General features: G+C 38.8%; 1 protein-coding gene across 1 annotated transcript in view; it reads right to left on the bottom strand.

Moving 5' to 3' along the window:
* ZFAND4 (zinc finger AN1-type containing 4) overlaps positions 1–20635 on the bottom strand; it is a 237270-nt gene that overhangs the window by 113686 nt on the left and 102949 nt on the right. Inside the window, exons 3-5 of the mRNA XM_053667383.1 lie at positions 19452–19527; positions 18228–18295; positions 5737–5923 (exon numbers count right to left, since the gene is read on the bottom strand). Coding sequence (XP_053523358.1) covers positions 5737–5923; positions 18228–18295; positions 19452–19527 — 331 coding nt within the window. The remainder of the gene's footprint in view (positions 1–5736; positions 5924–18227; positions 18296–19451; positions 19528–20635) is intronic.

Genomic DNA, 20635 nt, shown 5'->3' with positions numbered 1-20635 from the left:
AGACAAAAGAAACATTCAATCAGAATAATAAGAAGAGAAAGAATTCAGAAAAATCAGGATAGGGCAAAGAGCCTCTGGGACAATTTCACATATACCAACATTTGCATCATGGGGATGCCAGAAAGAGTAGAGAAAGGGCAAGAAATCAAAAATTTATCTGAAAAAAATAATTCAAAAAATGTCCCTAATTTGGTGAAGGAAATAGATGTACAAGTCTGGGAAACACAAAGAGTCCCAAACAAGATGGACACAAAGAGGACCACACCAAAGCACATCATAATTAAAATGCCAAATGTTAAAGATAAAGGGAGAATCTTAAGAGCATCAAGAAAAAAGCAGAGAGTTACCTACAAAGGAATTCCTATATGAGGGGGTGACTTTGCCCTCAAATCCTCCTGCCTGCCATGGATGAAAGTAAACACTACCAAGACATGATCTGCTTGGGGAGGAGAGGTGGCCAGTTTCTCAGAGGAAAAAAGGCCAGGAGCCCCTTCCTCCAGGGACATTTATTGGGTTGTAATATACAGATATACAGGGTGGCAAGGATCAAACAGTTAGATAATATTTCAAAGAAATCTGAGGGCTTAGTCTGAGTCAGTGTCTGTCAGGAAGGGGGTTTGCAGAAACTTTGGGAGACATACTCATTTCCTGCTCAGACCCTTAACATATGAATGAAAGCACTCTTAGCAAAGCAGATTTCAGAGGATTTTTTTAGGAATTCTTTCTTATGTCAGATTTCTCCCAGGATACTGCTTTGGCAAGGCAAGGAGCTGCACCCCTCCCCATCAGGTTTTCAGGCTTAAGTGGATTAGAGCCAGAAAGCACTTCTCCCAGAGGACATGGAGACACAGGCTATGTCACATACCTGGGGGGCAAGGGTCCATTGTTGCTTCTTTGTTGCAGCCCCCCTAGTCCTTCCATGATGGCTTCCCAAGTGATTGAGTCTGGCTTAGGTTGCCCCTCTCTGTGAGGAGTCTAACCTGTCATTGACTTCCGACAACACTTTGGGGGCAGGGAGAGGAAACTGAGGCAGCATTGGCTACCAGAGACAAGTCTTTGTCTTCTGTGGCTCACATTCCAGAGGTCACTCGCTCATCCTTAGCCATGGGGGTAGTTACAATTCCTGAAACCAGGCAGAACAGTCCCCAACACCTATAAGACTGTCAGCTGATTTCTCTAAAGAAACTTTGCAGGATAGAAGGGATTGGCAACAAGTATTCAAAGTGATGAAAAGCAAGGACCTACAACCTAGATTACTCTACCTAACTAACTATAGGAAACCGTTCTGCTGTGGTGTGGGCCCAGCTCCAACTCAGAGATGCACAGGACCCACACCCACGGATAAGTTCTCCTGTAGGAAATCAGACCTGCATCGTACCCAGGCTGCTTTGAGGCTTGCTTTTGCTAAAACTCCCTTACCCTGAATTGAGACAGAAAGTGCTTACTGTAACTTTCTAAAATCCATGCTATGCCTCCCCAGTATGGAGTGTAACTGGTCAACCACTTTTCCCTTTGCATTTGGAAATATCTTTTTCCCGTGATGTGATTAGTGGCATCATCTCCTTTGTTTTCTGTAAAAGGTAACCACCTAAAGCCAACCTGTGCATAGTAATTGAGGACCATCATGTAATGTGCCCAGAAAAGAAATAAAAGCCAGTCAAGGCAAGGGCCAAGGCTTTTTCTCCTTTTGAGAGAGAAATCATGCTGTCCGTTTTCCTCCACAGGACTCGTAGTCTGTGTGAATTTCTCGTGCCTCATCCACAATGTGGCAGACCCCAAGAGCCAGGGTCTGCATCACCCAGCAAAGCTATCAATTAGAATTGAAGGACAGAAAAAGTGTTTCCCAGATAAGGCCAAATTAAAGGAGCTCATCATCACCAAGCCATTACTATATGAAATGTAAAGGGGCTTATTTAAGAAACAGAAAATCAAAACTATGAACATTTAAATGGCAATAAAATGAAAACAATCAATAACTGAATCTGAAAAAAAATCAAAGAACATGTATGAATGATCCACAGACATGGACAACAATGTGGGAAATGACTGTAGAATTGGGGTAGGACAGGGTTGGATGGGTGGAGGAAGGCAAAGGTGGAAAATTGGGACAACTGTAATAAGAAAACAATAAAAATGATAAAAAAGAATAAGTATTTGATATTAAAATTTTAAAAAATAATAAACAAAGAAAATAAGGAGAACAGAAACAGAATCATAAATAGGGAGATCATTTGGAGGGTTATCAGTTAGGAGGGGGGAAATGGAGAATGGGGGCAGAGATACAGTGATTAAGAAGTACAAATTGATAGGTACAGAATAGACGGGGGATCTTAAGAATAGTGTAGGAAATGGAGAAACTAAAAGACTTATGTGCATGACTCATGGACATGAACTAAGGGGGGAATGCCAGTGGAAATGGGGGATACTGGGTAAAGGGGAGCTAAGGGGGAAATTGGAACTGTAATCACATAATCAATGAAATATATATTTTTTTAGAAAAGAAAAGAACTGCCTTCAACTGCTAATATCAAATACTGAATGCTTTTGAAAATTGGCTTTTGCTTTGGACTTGATAGTGAATTCCACCTAAAATTACAAGGCAAAAGAGTACTTTTGTGAGAAACTTATACTGTAGTAATGCCATTTTGACTCGTCAAAATGTAATCACATGTAATGCTATATTTCAAAAGTTAGAAACAAGCGAGATCTCAATTCTTACACGTATTTGCAGCAGACAATTTTTGAACTCAAAGTATGCCCCCAGCAGCATTTTTATACATCCCTGTAAATTGATAGACATTTCCATATTAAAAAATATATTAAAATATGGTGTTAAGGAGCTCCATCCATCTCCAATTGAAAATAATCTGCAACGTAATACCATATTAAAAAGTAAACAGCAACAAGAGTCTAACAGAATTCTATAAATACCTTCCAAGTGATGAATATGCTCTAATAAAATTATATACTCATGAACTCCTATTAGTATTTGGTAGTACTTATCTTTGTGAAAAGAAATTTTCCAAGATAAAACCTCTTTACTGATCAATATTACACAAATGAAGTTTTGCAACTGATTTTGCAAATATGATAGGCGCCACTAACTTAAAAAAAAATTCTCTTTTTAATTTTGTATTTTTTAAAGATTTTCTTTATTTCATTTTAGAGAGAGGGGAAGGAAAGGAGAGAGGGAAAGAAATATTAATGTATGACTGCCTCTCAAGTGCCCCCCACTGGGGACCTGGCCAGCAACCCAGGCATGTGCCCTGACTGGGAATTGAACTGGCAACCCTTTGGTTCTCAGCCAGTGCTCAATCTACTGAGTTACACTAACCAGGGCGGCAACACTGACTTTTTACGCCAAGTATCACTCCAACAAAAAAATAATTCTCATTAGTATACCTGAATCACACACAAAGGCCCACACACATACTCGTTATTCTCATTTCTGAATCTATCATTAAAAAGCTTCTGAAAAAAATTTTCTCTCTTGTTACATAAATACCTACATTTGATTTTATCTCTTAGCCTTAAAGCCCTAAAATAGTAACTATTTTGCCTTTTACAAAAAAGTTTGCTGCCTCTTGTAGCATAGGCATAATAAATTTCCTTTCAAGGTATAAACAAAATTTTTTTTCCATTGTCCTTGTTCATCCATTCTATTTCTTGTCCAATTCTGGTAAGTAAATAGAAAAGAAGAGAGAAAAATCTAAATTACCTTGAGAGGAACAATAATGCAATTTTAATTAAAATCTATGGCAACACTTGTGCTGTGTCTAAAACACAATAAAAGTAGGCTGAGGAAAAATTGGAGTAAAAGGAGGAAATGGCATTTCAATGAAAAGGAAATAGATGTGCCAAAAAAATGACATAATGAAAGAGACCTGAAAAATTGATAATGACAGGTAGTAAAGGGCCTTACATGCTAAGCTAGGGAGTTCAGATTCTCTCCTTTAGAAAAGGAGAGACAAAAGAGAATGTTCCTAAAAAAGAAAACCAAAACAGCAGTGAGCTAGCACACAGAGAGACTGTATAAAGAAATTCTATTCATGGTCCAAATGAGACACACCGGATTAAGGCTGTAGCTCTCATTGCTCCCTCTTCTAAACTTCAAGCTCAAATGTTTATGCCACATTTGTAGTGCTAACCATATCCTGACACACTAGAGTTAACAGTATACCTGAAACCTATATAATTTTATTGATTAATGACACACCAATAAATTCAATAAAGAATAAAAAATATACAGTCAATACCCTTTTGTTACAGTCTGCTCTCCTTCTTCCACAAATTCTAATCTTTCTTCCACGTAACACTGTGGTGGGAGAAATCCTAAAGGAATACTGATGATTCCCAATATCTGACGCTCATACCCTGTATACTCTCCTACCCTTAAGCATGGGCATAACCTGTGGTTTACATGTAGCCAACAGAATAGAGCAAAATTAAAAGGATTTTGCAGAGGTAATTTAGGCCCCAAATCAGTAGACTTTTTGAGTTCACTACCAGGGAGCTTTGGGCAGACTGCAGCCAATAGCCAACAAAAAAACCCATGGCCCTCAGTCATATAACCACCAGGAAACAAATTATGACAACAATGTGAATTAACTTGAAAGCAGATTCTCTTCTCCAGTCAAGCCTCCAGATAAGAGGACACCTTTGACAACACCATGATTGTAGCTTGTGGGGCCCTGAGTAGAGCACCCAGCTACGCTGTCTAGACTCTGGACCCACAGAAGCTGTTCTTCAGACTATCAGTTAGTTATCTTTTCTATAAATAATTTGCAACTAGGCTTTTTATGTTGTGGATTAAATTTTGTTACCTATAACACTGGTACCTATAACTGTTACCTATAACAATTCTTTCCTCCTTTATCTGCTTGGCAAACTCATACTCCTCATTTATGGTTGCTTCTGCTCAGAGATTGTCCCTAACCCCCCACCTTTCAGGAAAATGAAGGCCCTCTCACCTGGTTTTTCAGAGATGTTGATATGTTTTCATAACAATTGCCAATAGTATATTATAGATACTATTTATAGCAGACTGCATGCTCCACAAGGGAGAAATAATCATCTTTGTAAGCCAGTGCCTAGGGTAGAGAGTAGCTACAAAAACTCAGTAAATATTTAGTGACTTAAGTGAAAGGCAATAAAGAATGACAGTAAGACAAAATGCACAAAAATGTATAGATTACCTTGTCCAATACCCTAAATGTTGTTTTGCCCTGCCAAGTACCTTTAGGTTGTATTCTTTTAATTTTACAAGTAATGTCACAACTTCTCCCCCTCTTACAGAGTAGAAAAACAAGACCAGAGGAGTAAGATTTACCCACCTTTAAGCAGCAGAGTTAAATTTTGAAAAATGATAGTAATTTTAGGTTCAACCTTTTCTACTATGACAAGGCTGTATAAGAACATACTGTTATAACAAGACTCTATAATCCAGTAAGCATCTTAAAGTTTCATAATGTCACAGAAATAAATCTTTTGTATAAAAAAATCTTATTCCAAAAAGAAATTTCAGGTTTAAAAACTATCCTCTAAGTATTAATCATATGAGGGCAATTTCAGAATCACATACCTGGGGCTGAAGGTTTAGAGGAAAATGCACAAAATTTAGTTAGTCTTGTGAATATAATAAGATAATTTTGACAACACAAGGTAAACATAAAGGTTTAAGGAGTGTATCATATGATAATCCTTTCTAAGTGAGACATGTAAATGAAACCTATTTACCTTAACGATTCAGATAATGGTGTTAAAGTGCCATCTCCCCTATCTACTACACGAAAGAAATTCAATTGCTCCCCTTCTCGGTATACCAAAAATGTAACTTGTTTGTTGTAGGAGGTCTTCTCCCAGACTTCATCTCGACTAGAATCCATGTACTCAGCCATCTCCCTAAGTGGATCGTCCATAGGAACTACAAATGAAAAAATTAATAAACAAGCTTTCAATTTATATCAAGTTGTATGCATCTTGGTATAGTAACAAGATATAATGCATTTGTATACAGCCCTGTGTATACAATATATACATGATATTCTTCAAAGAATTTTCTGGTCTTTTATAGTTCATACAACTCCTATGTTGTATTAATAAGAAAGAAATGAAATGCATCATTATGTACAAAGATACATGAGGTCTTTTCTCTACCACTAGAGTCTTTATATTTGTTGATTCTATGACATAACTATTTTTACTTGACACCTCTACTTCCTGTATTTTCCAAAATTGGTTCAAACAATAATTAAAAGCAAAATAAATTCCACTTACTTTGGATTTTAAAAAATACACATAATTAGGAGACATATTGGAAATGAGAAGCAACTGAATCCCTCTTTTTCTTTCTGGTCTTATACAGAGGCTGATTCTTCTTGGAGCTGTTTCTTGATGTGCAGTTAGGTAATTAAAAGTACACAATAATACAGAAACAAGGGGGCCATTTACACACTAAAACTGCAGTGTGTGTAATGGTCAGAATGTTGTTTCTTTTTTTTAAAGATTTTATTTATTTTTAAACAAAGGGTAAGGGAGGGAGAAAGAGAGGGAGAGAAACATCAATGTGTGGTAGCCTCTCTCAGGCCCCGTTTGGGGACCCAGGCATGTGCCCTGACTAGGAATCAAACTGGTGACCCTTTGGTTCACAGGCTGGAGCTCAATCCACTGAGCCACACCAACCAGCCTCTGGTTGGTTGGCAGAATGTCGTTTCTTAAAAGGACCCCAATTGTCCTAGAGTATATCCACGTGTCCAGTCAGGGAATGAGGACTGGAGCAAAGCCCTCACTACTGGCAGGCTCTAGAAGTCTGAAGGTGTCCTTGGGTTTGAATAATATTGCAACCATGATTACAGCCCACTCTTGTCCACAGCACCCACAGGTTCCATTCCTGTGGTAGAAATGGTCCTGAAGAGATTGCTGGCTCATAGGGTGAATGTTCTAAAAGCCCTTGAATTCCAGACTAGGTTGTCTAAGTAATGGTTACAGCAAGATAAAAAACTTCATTCCCATAGATATTTTCTTTTTTTTTAAATTTATTTATTTATTTATTTATTTATTTATTTATTTATTTATTTATTTATTTATTTTTTCAAGTACAGTTTTTTGTCTATTTTTCCCATCCCAGCCTCCCCCGCCCCTTGCTCCCCACCTCCCTCCCATTTCCACCCCCCTTGGTTCTCGTCCCTGTGTCCTTCCTATTTGTTCCTCCAAATCCCTCCCCCTTTTTCCCCTTAACTTCCCTTCCTTCTCCCCTCTGGTCACTATCCCTTGTTCTCTATTTCAGTGTCTTTGTTTTTTGTTTGTTTTTTTTTCTGCTTGTTTGTTTGTTTTGTTGTTTAGCTTCCTGTTAAAGGTGAGATCATATGGTATTTGTCTTTCAACCCCTGGCCTATTTCACTCAGCATAATGCTTTCCAGTTCCATCCATGTTGTTGCAAAGGGTAGTAGCTCCTTCTTTCTCTCTGCAGCATAGAATTCCATTGTGTACATGTACCACAATTTTTGGATCCATTCATTTACTGATGGGCACCTAGGTTGCTTCCAACTCTTGGCTATTGTAAATTGTGCTGCTATGAACATTGTGGTGCATAGGTTCTTTGAAACTGATGTTTTAGGATTCTTGGGATATAATCCTAGCAGTGGAATTGCTGGGTCAAAAGGCAGGTCCATTTTTACTTTTCTGAGAAAATTCCATACTGTTCTCCATAATGGTTGTACCAGTCTGCACTCCCACCAACAGTGAACTAAGGACCCCTTTTCCCCACAACCCCTCCAACATTTGTTGTTTGTTGCTTTGTTTATGATAGCCATCCTGACTGGTGTAAAGTGGTATCTCATTGTGGTTTTAATTTGCATCTCTCTGATAGCTAATGATATTGAGCATCTCTTCATGTGTCTCTGAATGTTCTGTATGTCCTCCTTGGAGAAGTGTTTGCTCAAGTCCTTTTCCCATTTTCTAATTGGGTTGGGTGTCTTCTTAGAGTGGAGTCGTGTAAGTTCTTTGTATATTTTAGAGATTAAACCTTTGTCTGAGGTATCATTGGCAAATATGTTTTCCCATACAGTTGGTTGTCTTGCTAATTTAATACTGTTTTCTTTAGCCATGCAGAAGCTTTTTATTTTGATGAGATCCCATTTGTTTATTCTTTCCTTTACATTCCTTACTCTAGGGGACATATCAGTAAAGAAGTTGCTGCGTGAAATATCTGAGAATTTCTTGCCAATGTTCTCCTCTAGGACTTTAATGGTGTTATGACTTACATTTAAGTCTTTTATCCACCTTGAATTTATTTTGGTGTATGGTGTAAGTCTGTGCTCAAGTTTCATTTTTTTTGCATGTAGCTGTCCAGTTCTCCCAACACCATTTGTTGAAGAGGCTATCTTTACTCCATTTTATGTTACTGCCCCCTTTGTCGAATATTAATTGACTGTAGAGAGTTGGGTTGATTTCTCGGCTCTCTGTTCTGTTCCATTGGTCTATATGCCTGTTTTTATGCCAGTACCAGGCTGTTTTGATTACAGTGGCCTTGTAATACAGTTTGATATCAGGTATTGTGATCCCCCCCTACTTTGTTCTTCTTTCTCAAAAGAGCAGCTGCTATTCGGGCTCGTTTATGGTTCCATATAAATTTTTGAAGTGTTTGTTCTATGTCTGTGAAATATGCCATTGGTACTTTAATAGGTATTGCATTGAATCTGTATATTGCTTTGGGTAGTATGGACATTTTGATGATGTTAATTCTTCCAATCCATGAACAAGGTATATGTTTCCATTTGTTTGTGTCTTCCTTGATTTCGTTCTTCAGGGCTGTGTAGTTTTCTGCATACAGGTTTTTTACCTCCTTAGTTAGGTTTATTCCCAGATATTTTATTTTTCTTTTTGCTATATCAAATGGGATTTTTCTCTTTATTTCTGCTTCTGCTGATTCACTGTTTGTATACAAAAATGCCTTTGATTTCTGGATATTGACTTTGTAACCAGCTGTTTTGCCAAACTCATCAATTAGTTTGAGCAGTTTTGGGGTAGAGTCTATAGGATCTTCCATGTACACTATCATGTCATCTGCAAACAGTGACAGTTTTGCTTCCTCCTTTCCTATTTGGATGCCTTTTATTTCCTTTTCCTGCCTGATTGCTGTGGCTAAAACTTCCAATACTATATTGAATAGAAGTGGTGAAAGTGGACATCCTTGTCTTGTTCCTGATATTAGTGGAAAAGCTTTTAGTTTTTTCCCATTGAGTATGATATTGGCAGTAGGTCTCTCATATATGGCCTTTATTATTTTGAGAAATGCTCCCTGTATTCCCACTTTGCTGAGTGTTTTTATCATAAATGGGTGTTGTACCTTATCAAAAGCTTTTTACGCATCTATTGATATGATCATGTGATTTTTGTCTTTGCTTTTGTTTATGTGATATATTACATTTACTGATTTGCGAATATTGAACCATCCTTGCATCCCTGGGATGAATCCTACTTGATCATGGTGTATGATCTTTTTGATATATTGTTGGATGCGATTTGCCAATATTTTGTTGAGGATTTTAGCATCTATGTTCATCAGCGATATTGGCCTGAAGTTTTCTTTCTTTGTTGTGTCTCTATCTGATTTTGGAATTAAGATGATGCTGGCTTCATAAAAAGAATTTGGGAGTTTTCCATCCTTCTGGATTTTTTGAAATAGTCTGTGGAGAATAGGGGTTAGCTCTTCCTTAAATGCTTTATACAATTCTCCTGTGAAACCATCTGGTCCAGGGCTTTTGTGTGATGGGAGTTTTTTGATTACTGCTTCAATTTCTTTTGCTGTTATTGGTGTATTTAGATTTTCTGCTTCTTTTTCACTGAGTTTTGGAAGATTGTATTTTTCTAGAAATGTGTCCATTTCCCCTAGGTTTTCAAATTTCTTGGCATACAGTTCTTCATAGTAATTTCTTACAATCTCTTCTATTTCTGTGGTATCAGTTGTAATCTCTCCTCTTTCATTTCTGATTGTGTTTATTTGTGTCCTCTCTCTTCTTTTCTTGATGAGCCTACTTAAAGGCTTGTCTATTTTGTTTATCTTCTCAAAGAACCAACTCCTGGATTCATTGATCCTTAAAATTGTGCTTTTAGTTTCTATGTCATTTAATTCTGCTCTAATCTTGGTTATTTCCTTCCTTCTGCTTGCTCTGGGCTGTCTTTGTTGTTGTTCCTCGAGTTCTTGCAGGCGTAGGGTTAGGTTGTTTGTTTGAAATGTTTCTATTTTCTTTAGGTAGGCCTGTATTGCTATAAACTTCCCTCTCAGGACTGCCTTCACTGTGTCCCATAAGTTTTGGGTTGTTGTGAGATCATTTTCATTTGTTTCCAAAAACTTTTTGATTTCTTCCCTAATTTCATTCTTGACCCATTCGTTGTTTAATAGCATACCATTCAGTCTCCATGTTTTTGGGTGCTTTCGGTTTTTTTCTTTGGGGTCGGTTTCTAATTTCAGTCCCTTGTGGTCAGAGAAGATGCTTGGTATGATTTCAATTTTCTTGAATTTTTTGAGGCTCGTTTTGTGTCCTATCATGTGGTCTATCTTTGAAAATGTTCCATGTGCATTTGAAAAGAATGTGTATTTAGCTTCTTTGGGATGAAGGGCTCTATATATATCAGTTAAGTCCATTTCATTTAGGGTGTTGTTTAAAGCCACAATATCTTTGTCGATAATTTGTTTGGAAGATCTGTCCATTTTTGATCGTGGGGTGTTCAAATCCCCTACTATGATTGTGTTGCTGTCAATATCTTTCTTGAAGTCCTCTAAGATTTTCTTGATATATTTGGGTGCCCCTATGTTGGGTGCATATATGTTTACAATGTTAATGTCTTCTTGGTGGGTTCTTCCCTTGAGTATAATGAAGTGACCTTCTGGGTCTCTCTTTATAGCCTTTTTTTTTGAAGTCTATTTTGTCTGATATGAGAATTGCTACCCCAGCTTTTTTTTCTTGTCCGTTTGCTTGGAAAACTTGTTTATAGCCTTTCACTTTTAGTCTGTGATGGTCCTTTGTCCTGAGGTGAGTCTCTTGTAGGCAGCATATGTGTGGGTCTTGCTTTCTTATCCATTGAGCTATTCTGTGTCTTTTGATTGGAGAATTTAATCCATTTATGTTTAACGTTATTATTGATAGGTACTTATTCATTGCCATTTTTGTACCTGTGTTCCTCTCTGTCTCCCTCTTATCCTTCCTTCCCTTAAAGCAGTCCTTTTAGTATTTCTTGTAGAGCTGGTTTGGTGGAGGCATATTCTTTTAGACTTCTTTTGTCTTGGAAGCCCTTTATTTGGCCATCTATCTTGATTGAGAGCCTTGCTGGGTAAAGTAGCCTTGGTTGTAGGCCTCTGGTTCTCATTACTTGAAATATTTCTTGTCATTCTCTTCTTGCTTGAAGTGTTTCCATTGAGAAGTCGGTAGCTAACCTTATTGGGGCTCCCTTGTATGTTATTTCTTTTTTCTCCCTTGCTGCCTTTAGGATTCTCTGTTTATCTTGGAATTTTGCCATTTTGATTATGATGTGTCTTGAAGTGGGCCTCCTTGGGTTCCTCTTGATGGGGACTCTCTGTGATTCCTGGATTTGTGAGACTTTTTCTCTTATCAAATTAGGAAAATTTTCTCTCATTACTCGTTCAAATACATTTTCTATCCCTTGTTCTTCTTCTTCTCCTTCTGGCATTCCTATTATACGGATATTATTACGTTTCATATTATCTTGCATTTCTCTTAATCCCTCTTCATTCTTTCTGAGCCTCTTTTCATTTTCTTGCTCTTTCTGTGAGATGCTTTCTACCTTGTCCTCCAACTCACTAATCCTATCCTCCGCTTCATCTATCCTACTTTGGAAACTTTCTACTGTGTACTTCAATTCGGAAATTGTATTCTTCATTTCCTCTTGTCTCTTGCTGATAGTTTCCATTTCCTTTTTGATGTTGCTGTAGTTTGCAGAGAGATCATTATAGTTCCCCTGTAGTTTCTGGTAGTTCACTGTGAGCTCTTTGAACTTCGTAATAACCAGTGCTTTGAATTCACTGTCTGATAGTTGATCAGCGTCTATTTCATCTAACATTCTTTCTGAAGTTTCTGCTTTTTCTTTCATTTGGGGATTGTTTCTTTGTCTTCCCATTGTTTGAGACTCTTCTTGTTAGTCTCTGCTTCCAAAATTGATCTGTTCTGAAACACTGGTTGTATGGTGTAAACTTCTTGTGGTATGATCCTTGTGAAGTTCAGTGGTGCAGACTCCTTGAAGTTTCTTGATGTTCTTAGTCTCCTCCTACACTTACGCTGGTCCTCGCGCTGGTCCCTGTGTTGGTCCCCTACCACTGCTGAGTGTCCAGGCTCTAGTAGCCGCCTCCTCAAGCACCCAGGCCCGTTACTACGGCAGTGGCACAGAGGCTGGGAATGTCCCGGCTCCCGTATCTGGCTCTCTGTGCCGCCCAGGGCCGTCACAGGGGCTTGGAGTGTCCCGGTTTCCGTACCTGACTCCCCGGCGTCTAGTCCTGTCTCTATGGCAGTGGCACAGAGGCTTAGAAAGTCCCAACTCCCGTACCTGATTCCCCAGTGTCCAGTCCCTTCGCTATGGCAGCAGAACAGGGGCTGAGACAGTCTCAGTTCCCGTAGAGGGATCCTCTGCCACCCAGGGCTGTCTCAGGGGTTTGGAGTGTCCAGTCCCGTCGCTATGGCAGCGGCACAGGATTTGAGAGCTTCCGGGCTCCCGTAGCTGGCTCCTCTGCTGCATCACAGGGGTTTGGAGAGTCCCAGCTTCCGTACCTGACTCCCTGGCGTCCAGTCCTGTTGCTATGGCAGTGCGCGAACGTCCCGGCTCCCGTAGCTGGCTCCTCAGGGTCCAGGCCTGTCTCTATGGCGGCGTCACAGGGGCCTTTGGTGTCCCAGCTCCTGCAACTGACCCTTCCGTTGCCCAGGCCGGTAGCTATGGCATCGGCACAAGGGTGTCCCCGCTCCGGTTTCTGACTCCTCTGTCTCCCAGGACCGTCACAGGGGCTTGGAGTGTCGGCTTCAGTACCTGACTCCCCGGCTCCCAGGCCTGTTGCTCTGGCGGCAGCACAGGGGCCGCGTGAGACCCAGCTCCAGTAGATGACTCTGCCGCCGTCTGGTGTTTCAGTGTCGGTCACAATCTCTGGTCTTTTAATTTCATAAATGCTGGGTAACCGATGGTTTATTGTGCTGTTTCTCTGTAGATCTGCCAGGATTTTCACCCATGAGTACAGGAGCTAGTATCAGCTCCATCTTACTCCGTCGCCATCTTCCCAGCATCCCCCCAAAGACATTTTCTGTCAAGCTGAAGAAACATTTGCGCTTTCCTAAAATAGCCAACAATTTTGGAAACTGCATAACTCTCATTCAAGTAGCTTATTATTAACAGAATCACAGTGCTGTACTACCCTTTTAAAAAGTTACAACAATAAGAAATATTAAACACTGAAAGTAACAAGGTAAAAACATTAAAGATGTTCCCATAGCCTAAATTCAATATCACCACTACTAAAATACAAAAACTTTTGGAAATAAAATTTTTATAAAAATATTTGAATGTTCTGATCGACTCTTTCATAGGCACAAAATGCATAAACATTAAAAGACATTTTTAAAACAAGTTCTTTTTTTATTACTTTATTGTTATTCAATTACAGTTGTCTGCATTTTCTTCCCACCACTCCCCTCAACCCCAGCCAAACCCAATTCCCTCCCTTGCTTCCACCCTCCCCCAGGTTTTATCCATGTGTTCTTTACAGTAGTTCTTGAAAACCCTTCCTCCCATTTTCCCCTACCCTTTCCCTCTGGCTATTGTTAGATTATTCCTAATTTCAATGTCTCTAGTTATATTATGTTTGATTTTTTCTTTTGCTGATTATGTTCCAGTTAAAGGTGAGATCATATGGTATTTCAGCCACTGCGGAAAACAGTATGTAATTTCCTCAGAAAACTAAAAATGGACCTGCCTTTTGACCCAGCAATTCCACTGCTAGGATTATCTCCTAAGAACCATAAAACACCAATCCAAGATAACCTAGGTACCCCAATGTTCATGGCAGCAGAATTTACAATAGCCAAGTGCTGGAAGCAACCTAGGTGCCCATCAGTAAATTAATGGATCAAAAAACTATGGTACATTTACATAGTGGAATTCTATGCAGCAGAGAGAAAGAAGGAACTTATATCCTTTACAACAGGGATAAAATAAGTTCTTACCAGTTTTAAGTTAATGCTGTATTCACATTACGTTCACAAAAAATAAAAAACTGTGCTACTTCAATTACTAATGCCACATGAAAGCCTCATTTAAATCAATGTAGGGTGCCTTGCTTAGGGAGAACCAGGATTCAATATATGTATGGACATATGTGCATTATACACACATTTCATAACAGAAAAACCATTTAGATTTCATCAGGTATAAAACACAGTATATATTGTTTAAGATAAAGTTTAGTTGTAGATAGGAAAGTATTTTCTATGCTGTTTTGATAATGGCTAATTCAAAAAACAATTTTAAAGGCTAAATATCACTGGAACTGAGGTGAAAAAGGCACTTTCTGAACCATAAGTTTCAAGCATAAATAACTAAAGAAATATATTGTTTCTCAACTTCCACCAAGATGGAAGCATAGGTGGAGATGCCGTGCTTTCTAACACAACCAAGTTTAGAGACAACAGAATATTAGCAACAGAAAACATAGCCAGAACACAGAAAATTGAACTTTTTGGAAGTCCAATAACAATGAATTCTTCAGTCCAACTGGTAAGAGGGGTAAAACCAGCAGCTGGCGGAGCGGGGTTGCACAGGAAAACTGGTCAGATGAACTCAAGTGTGCGGATCCCAGGCTTGGGGTTGCAAAGGGAAGACCCATTAAGCAACCTAGTGAGCACAACCCAGTGAGCAACTGACAGATGTGGCGAGGGTGAAGGGCAGCGGGTTGACTGTGCTGGCGCATTCCTGCACAGATAGACCAGCGAGGGGCTGGGCAGTGAGATGGGACCTAGTGGGTCCCAGCGACAGGAGGCAGCAGAGATGGCCGCCATTTCCCAGCTCTGACCCTGCCCCCATGTACAGTGTCACAACCCAGCGCCCTGAGCAACCCTGCCCTGGTGAACACCTCAGGCTTCACTCCTCACCCAGCAGTGGGAAGCAGGAGAGGGGGACACCATTTCCCCACTCTGACCCCGCCATCACATACAGCATCACAACCCAGCGACCCTGCCCTGGAGGCCCCACCCCGCCCCTAAGGCTCTGCTCCTCATACTTAATGAGCACGAACAGACCAAAAATGGCTCAAGAAGATCTCAAAGCCCCAGAGCCCATAAATCTAAGTGACGAAGAAATAGCAAAACTTTCAGATGCACAGTTTAAAACACTGGTCATCAGGATGCTCACAGAACTGGTTGATTTTAGTCACAAATTAGAGGAACATATGAAGGCTAAACTAATTGAAATGAATGGAAATGCACAGGAAACCAATAGTAATGGAAAGGAAACTGGGACTCAACTCAAAGGAGTGGACCAGAAGGAGGATAAAAATGACCAACCAGAAAAGAATGAAGAAACAAGAATTCAAATAAATGAGGAGAGACTTAGGAACCTCCAGGATATCTTTAAACACTCCAACATCAGAATTATAGGGGTACCAGAAGGGGGAAAGGAACAGCCACGAGTGGAAAATTTATTTGAATAAATCATAAAGGAGAATTTCCCCAATCTGGCAAAAGAAATAGTCTTCCAGGAAATGCAGGAAGCTCAGAGAGACCCAAAGAAGTTGGACCCAAGAAGAAACACACCAGGGCACATCATAATTACATTAGCCAAGATTAAAATGAAAGAGAGAATCCTAGAAGCAGCAAGAGATAAGGGGACAGTCACCTACAAAGGAGTTCCCATCAGATTGTCAGCTGATTTCTCAAAATACACCTTACAGGCAAGAAGGGGCTGGAAAGAAGTATTCCAACTCATGAAATCCAAAAACCTACAACCAAGACTGCTCTATCCAGCAAAACTTTCATTTAGAATGGAAGGACAGATAAAGTGCTTCTCAGATAAGATCAAATTCAAGGAGTTCATCATCACCAAGCCCTTAGTATATGAAATGTTAAAGGGACTTATCTAAGAAAAAGAAGATAAAAAATATGAACCATGAAAGGACAGCAAACGCACAGTTATTAACAACCACACCTAAAACAAAAGCAAACTAAGAGGACAGCTAGATCAGGAGTGGAACCATAGAAATGAAGATCTCATGGAGGGTTAGCAACAGGGGAGTGGGAGGAGAAGGGGGGAGAAGGTTCAGAAAAGAAGAAGCATAGATGGTAGGTAGAAAATAGATAGGGGGAGGGCAAGAATAGTATGGGAAATAGAGAATCCAAAGAACTTGAGACACATGGTCATAAACTAAAGGGGGAGAATGGTAGGGGTGGGGGTGCAGGGTGGAGGGGAATGAAGGGGGGAATAGAACAACTGTAATGGCATGATCAATAAAATAAAAATTAAAAAAAAAGAAATATATTGTTTCTCAAATACCATACGGAGAAATTTTAGCTCTGGGTTCATTTTTTTACAAAGTTTTTAGTGTATAACATAGACAACATCAAGTTTTTAATTTTTAAAAGGTTGATTCAGTAAATTATTAAAAACAATTTAAAATATAAAAAACAGACCAGTTCTAGGTGCTGACTTGTCAACTTACAAATAAAGCACAGAAAGTTGTAGAAAAAATAGTATTAAGAGGCTTCAACTATCAAAAGGTATGATGTCTTTCATTTCTTAATTTTAAAAATACATACATTTTTAATTCAGAATCTGTAGCACTTATACTTCTCCTCAAAACATAAAATAATTGTATTCCTAGTAGGAAAAGTAAGTATTCTGATTAAAATTCTGGTTTGAAAAAAATACTATACACAAATAACCAACATTCAAAAATATAATACAATGGAGTTCACATGTTGTTAAATACTAAATAATTCTTTTTTATAATAATGACTCAGTAAATGTTTTAGCAGTTCTTGAACTATCGTCAGAATTGATACTATAAACATTACCTCATGTCAAATAGGACAATTTTGTAAGTCCAATTAATAGACAGTCCTAGACATTAAGAGTACTGATTAACCACCTTTAACATTATTATTGTCCTCATCTTTTCTAACCTGTCCAAAACAGTTAAACAGCCAAAGTCACCTAGCTCACAAAATCCTCTTGAAATAGTAAGGAAAAAGATGGTATTATTGATAGCTTTATTTTCTAACTAAAATTTGAAGCATGGAGATAAAATTTACCTGCGAAAGAAATAAACCAGCAGTGGAATCTATAATTAACCTTAAGTTTTCTGTTTAAAGAAGGTTCAACGAAATATGAAGGCCTTCCCCCAAATGAAGACTGAGCAGTCTAAGGATGCCTCTTCTTGGTAGGGGTTCATGTGGCATACCTGCTCCAGGGACCAATATAAACCTTCCAAGTTCTTCCCATGCTTACCTTTCTTATTAATAAACCCTCTGCTCAGATCATCTTTTCACAAGGTCCTTCCACAATCATCTTCCTACTACCCTGCTTCCACAGACTCTTATTACACTATCCTATTTCCTCCATAGCACTTACGACTGCTTGAAATGATATCGATTCTTTACACATTTATTGTGGGCACTTTTATGAAGTAGGGACATTTTCTCCCATAAAACACAACATCTAGTACATGCTGAAAATGTATATCCTGAATGAATGAATGAATGAATGAATGAACTCCCAGAGACTGCTCACATTCTGAAAAAGGATTCAACAGGGCCATGATAATACCTATGAAACCCATATATATCACAGACCAGGCTAACAGCAAACATCATGGAAGTTTTAACAAAAATTATTACCCCAAGAATTAAAGAATCGGTGGATAACAAATAAGACTGGAGTGAACCTAAACACAATGACAACATATTTATACTAGGCTATCCCATTTCCCTTCCCTATGTTGATGAGATTTGTTTTTTAAATCTCTCTGGACTGAGACTTTATGGAACATAAATTTCTGTCTTTATTCATTTAGGCTTTAAAGAACAATGTGCAAGAAAACAAACAAACAAATAAACAAACAAGTGGTTCTTTTAAAACCTAATAGCAGAAAGGGAACCTTACTACAAAACAAAAACACCAACTGGCTTGAAGACTGATATTGTCAAATTGCTTTAATATACATAATTTTAACATATGCCTACCTCTTCTAGTATTTATAGGTCCACCACGTATAGCCAATACCAGCTTCAAGGTACAGCCTTCTGAAATGCTGTGGATAGTTAACACAAAAATAAACTACAATCATCAAAATGCATTCATTGATAAATATATAGTATGTACTTCTTTAGCAGGCATAGTACTACACTAAAATATAAAAATAGATATAGCAATGTGCATAAATATAACATGTTAACTTATTTACTTATATAAATAATGAAAAAGTGAAGAAGTTTTCATAATCCTTAAATATGACATGAAACATCAATAAAAGTACTGGAAAGGATCTCTGTGATCATGTACTTTAACCTCTATTTTACATGAAAGAAAAAGCAGGCCTAAGAAGAAAGGAAGCTTGTTCAAGACCCAAAGTGTTAGAAAACAGCAGATATATTTAATAAAATAGGAAACAGGAAAAAAAGCACATCTACAAGGTCTCCCAGTGTTCTTCCAGCTATTCTATACTACCTTTAACATTTTTGTTCTTTTCCTTTTAAAAATATTTTATTTATTTATTTTTAGAGAGGGGCCAAGGAAGAGAGAAAGAGAGGGAGAGAAACACCAATGTGCGGTTGCCTCTTGAGCATCCCCTAAGGGGGACCTGGACCACAAACCAGGCATGTGCCCTGACTGGGAATCAAACTGGTGACCCTTCAGTTTGCAGGCTGGCACTCAATCCACTGAGCCACACCAGCCAGGGCTGCTCTTTTCTTAAGAGTGAAGATTTATGTGAGAGAAAGGAGAAAAAAGACAAAATGTCTGATAGTATTATCTGCAATCACTGGTGTACACAGTGTCATTTAGTACCCAAAGAAGGACTTACTTAAAAAATGAAAGATATGGTGAACAGCAATAATCTTTTAATCAATACTTGTGAAAATGGAAGGAAAAGGAGCCTAACCACGTGAGAATGGGGTCAATATTCAAAGAGAAGAACAAAGAACTCAAGATCAGAAGAGAAATATCTAAAAAGGAAGTAAATAAATAGCTTAAAGTGAATGATGAAAAGGCAAAACACAGATTCAGAGGACAAAGATTAGGTAATATAAGGTATTGATCTAACACATTTTAAAGTTCAGGATTTACATGGAAATCTAGAAAACAACTATTCAGAACAGACATGATTCAAGGATTCAGAAGAAAAACAACAGTATATTAACTTGTAATACTGAGTATCTATAAAACAGCTAATATGCAATTATACTCACTTGTAATCACTCAAGCAATAATCATCTTCAAGTTCCACATTATTCCAAATTAAATGCTGTTGACAGATAGGAATGCCTTAGGGAAAGGTTATAAAAAATGGTTAAAAATTCAGTAGAACCCTCAGAAGAATATGATACAAAACTATATCATTAAAAAAAATGAAGGAGATGGAGGAGGAAATTAAGGTGGAGCAGGAAGCAGGGAAAATAAACATACTTCTAAACTGAACATTAAGTGCTTAGCTAAAATTTGTAGAATCATAGATTTTTAAAAGATATGGCTAGGACTTCCAGCCAAGATGGAGGTACAGATAGATATACTTTGCCTCCTTGCACAACCAAAAGAAGGACACTGACAAATTTAAAAACAAAAAATAGCTGAGACTGCCAGAAAATCAAACTGTATGAAAGTCCAACAACCAAGAAATTAAAGAAGAAAAATTCATCCAGACTAGTAGAGGGGACAGAGAGGACTCGCAGCAAGGTGGCAGCTGGAGGAGCAGCTCGGGCAATGCAGTGGCTGGCAGACCAGGCAAGGCAGCTCCTGGTGGAATGGGAAGTCCCATATTTGAATGCAGATAAACTGGGAGGAACACCTAGGGAGCAAGACCACATAACCCAGAGTTCCACTGTGGGGAAATAAGCCTCAAAACCTCTGACTGAAAAAACCTGTGGGGGTTGTGTCAGCAGGAAAAACTCCCAGCCTCGTAGGAGAGTTCATTGAAGAGACCCACCAGGTACTAGAACATACACAAAACCACCAACATGGGAATCTACACCAGAAGGGTCCAATGTGCTTGGGGTTACCAGGGAATGTGATGGAAAGACAGTGGAGAGATGAGTAAGCTGAATTGTTCCCTATCTGACCTCTCCTGTACATACACTGCTACAAAGCAGCAACGTGGATTGCAATGCCCTGGCAAATACTTAGGATTTTACCCCTTACTATGTAACAGGCACAACGAGACAAAAATATATGGCCAGGCTGTTCAAGATGGCGAAGGAGTAGAACGGAGCAGATTCCAGTTCCTTATACGCAAGGGAGAGAAGCCTGTCTGATGGGCAGAGGAGAAGCCAGGGAGCCAGCAGTTGCCCAGCATATATGAAAATAAGGGACCAGAAATCTCAATGGTCATGGAGGAACCAGATGGTAGGGAGACAGCAGCAGCGGTACAGTAGAGTTT

The sequence above is a fragment of the Artibeus jamaicensis genome, unplaced genomic scaffold (genome assembly GCF_021234435.1).
Source record: "Artibeus jamaicensis isolate MK-2021 breed Jamaican fruit bat unplaced genomic scaffold, CSHL_Jam_final contig_468, whole genome shotgun sequence".
Taxonomy (NCBI): domain Eukaryota; kingdom Metazoa; phylum Chordata; class Mammalia; order Chiroptera; family Phyllostomidae; genus Artibeus; species Artibeus jamaicensis.
This window is presented reverse-complemented; position numbering and strand designations above follow the sequence as displayed.